The sequence below is a fragment of the Telopea speciosissima genome, chromosome 3 (genome assembly GCF_018873765.1).
Source record: "Telopea speciosissima isolate NSW1024214 ecotype Mountain lineage chromosome 3, Tspe_v1, whole genome shotgun sequence".
In the NCBI taxonomy this organism is placed as follows: Eukaryota; Viridiplantae; Streptophyta; class Magnoliopsida; order Proteales; family Proteaceae; genus Telopea; species Telopea speciosissima.
Genome location: NC_057918.1, coordinates 2,034,022 through 2,044,747, shown reverse-complemented (window position 1 = coordinate 2,044,747; position 10,726 = coordinate 2,034,022). Strand labels below are relative to the sequence as shown.

Here is a 10,726-nt window from a genome sequence, read left to right as displayed (position 1 = left end):
AGAGATCCCTATTCTTCCATTTATTCATTCTGAATTAAAGTTTTGAACTATAGAATAGTGTAGAAGGATCGTTTTTTTATTTAATTAAATTTTATTGGTACTTTTCTGGTTGTTTGAGGAATCTTGTCCAATAAATATCTCGTTTACAAGTTTATAGATATTCAAAACAGTTTATCCATCTTAATTTACAAGTTTGTAGATTCATTTCCAGAATTATTTGGTTCTCTTCTGATTTCTAAAATTCACTTTTACTATAATGGTGCAGAATTGGGGAATTATGGGAAGCTAATTCAATTCCCACAGCGAACTAAAAAAAAGATTGTGGAGTTTGAATTCTGTTGAAACATGGGATTCTCTCATGTTGGAGAAGTCCAAACCCATAGCTCCTTGGTTTTTTGTTTTTTGTTTTTTTTTGGGTTTTTTATATATGCCCCCCTTGAAAATGTCCTTCTACACCTTTTCTAATTGCAATCTCTCTTCTATTTTCAAAACATTGTAATACTTTGGTCCATGCCGTTAATTTGAGACGTTAGATGTTAAACCGTGTTTGGTTGCCTGATTCTATGGGATGTAATTTTTCAGACACATGAATCTTATTTTAAAAAACTGTTTGGTTGAAAAAAGCGAATTACCTTCCAAGGATTTACAAAATCTAGAGATTCATCATTTTAGTGTAAAAATGAAATCTTAAGATTTCACCTCATGAGGTGAAATCCATATTAAAACAAAAATTTGAGACAAGCTATAAAAGGGCATGTATCTTCAGATTCACAAAATAATCAGGGGAACCAAACAATTTATTTTTTCCAAAATACGAATCCACAGAAAGTCCATCTAGAGATCCCCATTCAAAATCAATACATGCTCCCACAAATTTACACAACCAAACGCGATGTAATGATCAAAATGCCCTTCTGATAATAACCTACCAAAATACCCTCATCTTCCCCAAATCAATTAGGGTTGAAATTGAAAAAAATTTCCCCAAATGCCCTCATCTTCCTCAAATCAATACTTTGCATTTTAAATCTCCTCAAATCCTCTTCTTCTTCTGTATTTCTCTGTTATCCCAAATTTCTAGTTGCATCTCTTGATTCTCTTCACACTAATATAAAATCCATCGAATTGATAAGGAAAAACTAAGAACAGTTTCTGTGTATTTACACAATATAATCAAAAGATGAGATCTTGCAGTTTTTAGGCATTAATAATGCATATCGGTGGCTTCTGGCTAATGGCCAAAAGCCAATAATCCCACTTAGACAGGGATAGTTTGAATGCATAAAGATAGAATGATTTTCAAAGGGGTTATCTTTCATTGATTCATTAATGGATATGGACAATCCCTTACTTGCAAATTAAACAATTCGTTTGTCCAATTTGTTCATGAAGCATGATAGAGCAGCTTTTGCTACCTTCTTTCTCCTAATTTTAAAAGCAAAGCAAGTTCCCACCAACTGACCAACCATTAATGTCTATTTTATAACTTTGTTTGACGACTGCCATAACATGCGTCCTAAATTTTCAGTTTCAATCTTAAACGATTTGGAGAAAATGAGGGCAATTTGATCATTTTCTTTGATAGTTTTTATCAAAAGGGTATTTTGGTCATTAGATTTCTTAAAACTAACATTTAACGCTCCAAATTAACAGTAAGGACCAGAATGCTACAATGTTTTGAAAGTAAGGAAGAGTTTGCAATTAAAAAAGTTGTAGGAAGGTATTTAGAAAAATGGGTATTTTTAGGGGGCATTTGTCAAAATCCCTTTTTTTGGGGGGATTCAGATCCTCTACTGCCGAGCTGCCTAATAGGACCCTACTACCAAGACACAACAAGGCAGTAAATGACCACCTTACCCTCACTCGACAAGGCGTTTGGGCAGGGTTAAGGCAGTCATTCCTCGCCTTGCTGTGTCTTGGTAGTAGGGTCTTGCCAGACAACTCGACAATAGAGGATTCAAATGTGGGGGGAGGGGGGGGGAGGGGTGTTCATCGTCACAACCAATTTCAAAATGTGGGTATTTTTAAATCATAGTATTCAAAGAGACACTTATTACTGACACGCTGCCTGCTACACCTATGCCAAGGATTCCAAACATGAAATCAGAATCAAATTAGTCTTGTTGATTTCAATCCGATGCTTAGTCTAAAACCCTAGAATCGTTGAGCTTTCTGAAGGCCGTTTCTAGGATTATTTTTTGGGACCGATCCCACCAATTTCAATCTGAAGCGAATTAAAACCCGTCCGACAAAATTCATAGAATCAACCTTTAAATCTGAAAATCCAGCGATTCTAGGGTTTCGGACCAAGAATCGACGAGAACAGGGGATGATTACTCTTGATTCCGATCCAGATCCGATTCTTGAAGGAGTGGCTACAGCCTAGAGCTGTAGGACAGGGATCCAGATCAATCAAAGCATTGCTTTAAGCAAGGAGTAAGTTCCAAGACCAAATGCTTACCTTTGATCTTTACTGACAATCCAGGTAGCTTTTTAGGGTTTTGAAAAACGGAGTCAGACAAGGCAAATTGACCTATTTGAATCGGAATCGGATCAGCCGAGCTATTCCCCATTCATGCCACTTTGAATTGAATTGGCTCTCCCAGGCTCTTGATTGCAAATTCGGAAGAAGACCGTTGACTTAGATAAGATAATCTCCCCAAGGGGGATGGCCAATTTCTAAATCACAGACCAGTTTGTAAGCATTTATTTTCTCTTCTCTCGATTAGGAATCTTGGGTCCCCCAGTCACACATTTCAGAGAAAGAAAACCAAAATGCCATTAATGCCTCCCCATTAATGTCCAGAGCTGATAATAATGGCTCTTTTTTGGTTTCTCACCTCTGGAATACTAGATAATCGAGCTGTATTAGTGAACCCAGCGTTAAATGGAGGAGGAGCCAAGGAATCCCCAGAATCCAAAATCCAATTTTCCTCTCCAAAAGCATAAACATATTTACTGTTACAGAGATAAGAGGCCCACGATGAAATTTTCACCTCTTTCCCCTTCTATTTCTATTTCTTTCTCCTCCTCCCTCTTTTCTTTTCCCTCTGTTACGTTTTGAACTTGTTGAGATCTCATTTCAATACTTGTTTCCTGAGCCATAATAAGAGCATAGACACATTCAAGAGTGACATAGCTGGTGGAGTAGGTGGATTCTTCATTCTTTCTCAAAATCTAGTAGTTTATTTCAGAGTTTCGCAGGTATTGAGGTTTCTCTTCTTGTATAATCCTGCTAACTTTTTTTTACCATTTTTAAGTGATGGGCTTTTCTTGGTTTTCAGGTTTGTGTTGAGTTTTCTTTTTTTTTAAATGAGTATTGTTTTCATGGCAGTTATGTTTAAGAACCAGCTACAAGAACTAGCACAGAGAAGCTGCTTCACCCTCCCTTGTTATGCATGTATCAGGGAAGGACCTGATCATGCACCTCGGTTCAAGGCTTCTGTGAACTTCAATGGTGAGATATTTGAAGGCTCTAGCTATTGTACCACACTCAGACAAGCAGAGCATGCAGCTGCTGAAGTAGCACTCAACACCCTATCAACAAGGGGTCCTTCAAGGTCTCTAGCTGCAAGAGTTCTTGTGAGTACCTTTAAAAAAAAAAAAAATACTAAACCCACAAATGATCAGATTTTTCTTGTTTAATTACTTGAATGGTTGAAGAGATTTAAGTTTTTGTTGTTTATTCTTTCCATCTTTTAATGGCTTATAGGATGAAACTGGAGTCTATAAGAATCTTCTCCAAGAAACTGCTCACAGAGCTGGTCTGAACCTCCCAGTTTACACTACCGTGAGATCAGGACCTGGCCATCTACCTATCTTCACTTGCACTGTTGAGCTTGCGGGTATAAATTTTACGGGAGAATCAGGAAAAACGAAGAAGCAAGCAGAGAAGAATGCTGCCATGGCTGCCTGGTCCGCTTTAAAACAAAGTAATTTTTTTCTTCTTTTTTTTTTTTTAAAAGGAAAAAAAAACTCTCTCATCTGTTCTGCTCCATAGATATGAATTTGATCTCTCTTTTCACATGTATTATGAGCATGATTATGTTTGTGTCTTTCTAGTGCCAAACTTGGGTTCTTCATCTCAGACAAACAGAGATAGTGAGGGCAGTGAAGAACAGGAGCAGGTAGTTGTCACAAGGGTTCTATCAGATTTCAAGCCCAAGGATGAAAACAAGACTGCGAGACACAGGGACCAAAGCCAGTCGAGAAGAAGAGTGGTTCCGAGTTACAGAGATAACAATAATGGCTCCAGCTCTTCCTGCCATGACACAATCTTACAGTATCAGCAATGGAGATCAATGGATCTACTATCTGATTTCACCTCAATCTATCCAAACCAAAGGCAGAATCAGAACCAGAACCAGAACCAGAATTGTTACTCTGTTCTTTTCCCTCTTCCCACAGCTTCAAAGATCTTAAAGCCGAATTCTACCAGAGAGAAGAATAAGGCATCACCATACCCATCAAACAGAGCAATTAAGGTAGAAGTTAAGAGCAGATCCCAGGTTAACATACAGGAACTTCTACCTCCGCTGGAAGAACACCAAAAGGATGAAGATGAGTCGCTCAATGTGAAATCAGAGAGCACAGAGAAACCCATTGAGAAGGTTCTCAGGCAAAGTCCAAGTTATCAACGGCCATTCCCATTGACCCATTACTGTGGCCAACGAACCCAGATGAGAACCACCACCACCACCACCTTCGGACCTGTTTCTGCTCCAATTGCAGCAGCTCCCTGTCTTCTGAATATCCTAAAAAGGGGAAGATTCCACGCTCAGGGATTGGCTCCAGCAGTTCATATTCGAACAGTAATCCCAGTGTGCGCAGCCCCACCTGGGAGACCTCCATCATCGAATCCTCCAACACCACAGATGAAAGAAGCCTCAAAATCACACCAATCCTCAGCCGCAGTCTCTGCACAAACAATAGAAGAACTCCACAGGTTACGGCTATGAACATGAATGAATGCCAAGATACTATAATATCTAATAGGTTATTTTCTACCCATAGTTATCATATTGTTCAAATCTATGCTTTATGACTCTTTTTTCTTTTTTTTTCTCCCTACTTTTGAATCCATGATTTTCTTCCATGGGTTTTGAGAAGATTTTGTAAATTTTTAATCTCAATATACTTTTACCAGGGGAAAAGGGAGGGGGGAAAGTGAGAGAGAGTGAGAGAGAGGAGGTGGGTGAGGCTTATACCAGAGTCCATTGATGATGATAATGAATAAAGAAACTGAAAAAGAAGAGACATTAATTGAGATCTGAGGAGAGAGAGAGGTAAGGGAAAAGATTAAAGGGAGGGAGTGGGCAGATGCGTAGGGGCATTGAATGAGGGGCTCAACTGCTCAAGAGCAAACAAATACAGTGATGAAACGAGAGAGCATTAAGTTGGGGTCAGAAAAATTAATGGTTCTTGTCTTCTCCATTAATGCTCATGTAAGAAAGAGAAGAAGACCAGAGAAAGAGATGAGATAGGGAAGATTACTTATACTTTAATTCTTAATTTGCTCCTGTATTGTTTAAATTATTTTATGATCTCTCAGTGGCCAGTGGCCAGTGCATCGATCTGTTCTTCCCGTTTCACTCTCATTGGGTTTTGGTCAAACACTCAAACCATTGCCTTGTTGTAAGGGGAAGTGTTTGAAAATGACAGAATAGCCGTTACAAACAAACACTGGGGAGATTTGGTCATAGAAAATAGAACAAAGGGAGAAATGGTGGTGCGTGTCCATAGATACTACTCCCTACAGTGTCTCCTCGGTACATGACAACAAGAAATATGAAATAGATGGGGGCACAAGGATAAGGGTATACTTTGAAGCAAGTCAAATTAGAAGTTGCATTATAGTATTGGACGATTTGGGGTTTTAAAATACATGGGTTTAGTCCACCACTCCAAGTCAAAACAATAATTTTTTTATTTGAAAAATCATATTCATATTGTCCCGGTCAGGTCTTAGTATCGGTTGTGATCGGCATCGATATGAGCTAAAACCAATATGGCTGATCCAATATCAATTCCTAAAATCTTGATTGGTTCTTAATTTTCATTCAAAGGGAAAGTAAGTCCTCTCTGAATTTGGATCTCCTCCCTTACACAGGTGACCATCCCACCTCATCTCACACCATCAATGTGATGTGATCCCCATAGGCCATGGACAATGTAAGATGATGTGGGGTGGTTACTTGTAGGGAGGAGATCTGGACTCATTCTCTCTCTCCTCGGGGAAAATAACCTTGCCACCTTCCTCCAGTATATGAAGCTGTTCTATCACACTTCATTGGTGTGTTCTTCTATACCTTTTGGTAATTGAATCCTCTCTTTTATAAAAATGGAGGTGATCCAGCCGACTGATGCGAGCTGGCTCCAAATTCCGTTTCAGTGAGTTTGGCCACCAGAGAGAGAGAGAGAGAGATCTTCTTCTCCCCTATAGAAGAAAAAGAAAACTATGGAGGAGCCACAAGACCATTCTCATTGGTTAAATAGATATGGATTGACACATATCAAAATTGGTGGTCGTAGTTACTGATATAAGTCCACTTTGCATTCTATTTCTGATGATATTATTTAAGGGTTTTATTTCCCGTCACTATGCTTAGTGAAGAGTAACGTTTATTAGCCACATGATAATACATTAAATGTTTTACTCTAACTTAAGGTTTTTAAAATCTCTTTTCTTTGTTTTGATAGAAATTTTACAGGCTTAAATAGGCACCCAAAACCTAGACATTTTTTGAGTAGGAATGTGAAATGACAAGATTTATCTTTATTGAAAAGTAAGAAAAGACTGGGTATGCTTTATACCCTGTCTATCTTTCTCTAACTTCCTCCTTTTAAGGGGTAAGGAAGTTCTTTCAACCATTTAATCAATAGATTCTCCATGGATAACTTTTGTGATCTCTCCATGGAAAGCAAGGGGCTCCTAAGGAAGCACTAAGTTGTATGAAATAAAATGCAACATTAAGCAATTTATATCAGTTTTTTTTTTTTTTTTTTTTTAAGGGAAAATACATTTTTTATGAACCGGTAAATATTACATGTCATGAATTGCATGTTAAAGCCCATTATACTAAACTAAACCAAACAAATTTTCATTTTCCCTCCTTCAATGCTTGTGATCGAGAGACAAAGGGACCAAAATGGAGAGCAGCACCGGAGGTGAAGAATATGACGGCTGTTTGATTAATGTTGTTTCAATGTCGTCGTTATTTGAAACATTGATCGAGAATAATGGTTCAACCACTCCGGACTCCGGTAAATAATTTAGAAATCCGGAAACAGACTTAACATAATAGTCCCCTAGCTAAACGCCGTTCTTTCACATGGGATTACATAGTTCATATCTCCGATAGCAAAAAACACAATCACAATTCACAACTAGGGTGGAAGAGATTTAAAAAAAAAAAAAAAAAAAACAGAGAAGTCTTACATCGATCGATGAGCTTCTGCAACTCTTCTTTGTTCATGTGATCCATCCATTTGTTATACCTTGCGCTAAGGCTGCTGTGCAGAACTGTTTTAATTGGATGGCTTTGCCGCACAGAAAGGTATACTACTAATCTACAGATCGAGAAGAGCTACCAAAAACCGTGTTTTAAGACAGTCGAATTGGAATCGATCTCATCAGAGTATGTATGATATGAGTGGTGTCACTGGTCTGTTCATGTAAATGTAAATCGGCTCTGATGCGGGCACTGATGATCGAGCACCAACCCTTTCAGCATGTTTGTTAGGCCAGCATGCAAAAGGGTCCTTCCCTTCCCTTCCCTTCTCCACCAGGTATCGGTATCAGCAGGCACTAGGAATACCGACACATATCTACCGATAAGTCTGATCCGGTACCAATTTTTTAAAACTAGGGTGAGAACTGCTAAACATTATTATCATTACTCATGAGTCACTCATGATTAGTGAGATGAGGAGCCGTGATTAATGATATTCCTGAGCTAGCTTGTGTTAGCTAGGGAGGTTGAATTAGATGCTGTCTGCCAACATGACTCATTCCGGTGTGCTTTCATTTCCAAAAGACACTCTGCTTGTAAGAAGAAACAAGATAAAAACTTGTGCTTAATTATAAGAAGAAGCAAGGTAAAAAAAGTTCCTTATATAGAGAGAGCCCATCTGTCACGAGATCCATCCCATGTAGAATGGTGATGAGATGTGGTGATTATAATTATTGGATATTTAAAGTCAAATTCACTCGATAAATTCTCTCGAGGCTGAGACTGAGGCTGAGGTTGAGGCTGGATCAGCTTCTCGTACGCCTGAGGGAGAATCACCATGGTTTCAGTTACATAGTTGATAAAATAGGTTTTGACTTGGGCGAATCAATCAATCGAATAAAAAAGACAAGAAACTTGATGGAGAGTCACGAATTAAGACTCACCCATGTTTAAGAAATGACCAAATAAATCACAAGTCAATCTGAGTTTTCATTGATTCGATGTTTTTGCTCGTGTTAATCCTTATTGTTATTCTCACTTGCGAAGTCATCATAGCCTCTTCCCTCCTCAATTAGAAAATGAGAAAAAGAAAAATAAAGGTGAGTCGAATTAATACCATATTGGTGGTATCGAAAAAAAAAAAAAAAGGAGAATAAAATGGTATAAAAAACCTAAGTATCACTTATTTTGAGAGACAAAATGGTCCGATGTGACCCGATACAATATTGATATTGATTCGTCCTAGAAGACCCTCAAATAAACCCCGCCGGCCCCCACAAAATTTAAAGGGATTCTCGACAAGGAAAAAGAGTGATAGATTTCGTTTGGGATTGTTTCTTTATTTGGTCCTACACTAGAGGGAGGAGCCAAATATTGATCGGTCCAGCTTGGATGGATTTAGCTCGTCATGCAAATGTCCTCCTCTACCATTAGATCAAGAAACATCACTACTAGTAATATATTCGATCAGAATCTTTGTACATTTCTGGAATATGATGTCTCCGGCCGCTAGTAGCGAATTCAACTTATTTTTTTTTACAGTTGCTTTATTATTATTATTATTATTATTATTATTATTTTTGGGTGGAATACAATTGCTTTATGGATAAATTAATAAAAGAGGAGCTCTGAAGAAAAGGCATAAAAAGCTAAATCCTTCGTTTGAACACAGAAAAAGTTATTTGTGATAATGAACAATAGGGTGTGAGAGTCATGGTTTGAGATATTGGCATCAGATTGCCCGGTATTGGTATTGGTAACCTTCGATACTGTATCGGTGAATGGTACAACCAAGTTTAAAACTGTCAAAAATTCCAATTTGTTAAGAAAACATCATAGGTGAAACTGTTTGATACAGGTTGGTTTGCATTGGTATTGTATCGATTTCCTAGATATGTATTGGTTTTCAAGATAGGTGATACCTAATTTGTATCTTGGAAACCAATACATATCTTAGTGTATGGAACCAACATATGTATTGGTTTCCATGTGCTAAATCCATGTTGGGAGTCAACCACGAATCCAAAATGGACCTTTATCTGCTTCATTTCTTAGGCAGATCAATTTTTCCAAGTTCTTCTAATAGAGGGGGCAAAAATGAGCACCCTACCCTTGTCGGCCCGGGTGGGGTCCATCCCCCTCTATTAGAGGAACTTGGGAAAATGAAACGGACAGGAAATAAAGCAAATAAAAATACACAAATCAATGTGTTTCTAAAACACCCCCTTATGTATATATATATATATATATATATATATATATATATAAGAGGGAGAAGTAGGACAATCGGGAATAACACAGGAGTCCTATTTGTTTTCTATCATCTTAAAAAAAAAAAATTGAATTGCTAACATAATGTTTCTATTGTCCAAGAATGCGAAACCGATCTAAAATGTATACCAAACACTGCCTTAATTTGTGTTTGTTTGTATAAAAATAAAAGAAAAGACATTTATAGTTTATGGGAGATGGATCTAGACGCTGTCCATTTTAAATTAGAATCTTACATGTTAAGTAATAATATAAAATAAAAACTGGTAAATTTAATGAAAAGACAAGGGAAACCCACATATTTAATGAAGAGAAAGAGAAAAGACTATCTAGTTCCTTTTCTTATGATTTGGATCATGTGAGACAGGTTGCATCCATTCATTTTCTTCAATGAAGAAGATTAATGTGAGAACGTGAGACACATCATACATGCATCAGCCTATCAAAAACCGAAGATTCGCATAGGTGGGCATAGCGTTGTGGACCCACATGCATTGCATGGGGGATCAATAATGTTAATAAATAAAACAATTTGGATAGAACACGATAACACAATCCAAACGTTCTAGTTTAGATTTATAAGAGTAAGGAGTACCATGCACGATCATACTTCATCCCTTCTACACGTTAGAATCATTTATTATGGAACAGCTTAAGGCCAGTTCCGTCCTGCCCTCTTGTGTATTCCAGTTCCAATTGGATAGATACCAACCTTCTCTTGTGTATTTCAGTTGGGAAATCACATGGTAGCCTAGTTGTTATTGATATTTGTTGTATTAAATGATTTTTAAAAAGAAAATTAAGTTTTAAAATATCTCTTCTGGTCTCCTTGTTTGTGTCTCCCATTAAATTTGAACCCATGATTTCCTTAATATTGTTTGGACAAGAAATCATAATCTTGTCATATATATAGTATCTGTATCAGTGAGGGGTCAATAAGATCATGCGTAGAGGGATCTATCTGAATTAGATATTTTATTCCACTAGAGATTAAACGGTAATTT

The 10,726-nt window shown here is 37.5% G+C and overlaps 1 protein-coding gene across 1 annotated transcript; it reads left to right on the top strand.

The window, feature by feature from the left end:
• The first annotated feature begins 3,097 nt into the window (after positions 1–3,097).
• On the top strand, positions 3,098–4,964 carry LOC122656036 (double-stranded RNA-binding protein 3-like). Its single transcript, XM_043850463.1, has 5 exons — positions 3,098–3,151; positions 3,335–3,582; positions 3,713–3,932; positions 4,063–4,479; positions 4,525–4,964. Exons 2-5 carry the CDS (start codon positions 3,337–3,339, stop codon positions 4,956–4,958), a joined length of 1,317 nt encoding a protein of 438 aa, XP_043706398.1. The 5' UTR covers positions 3,098–3,151; positions 3,335–3,336; the 3' UTR covers positions 4,959–4,964.
• Positions 4,965–10,726: the final 5,762 nt, after the last annotated feature.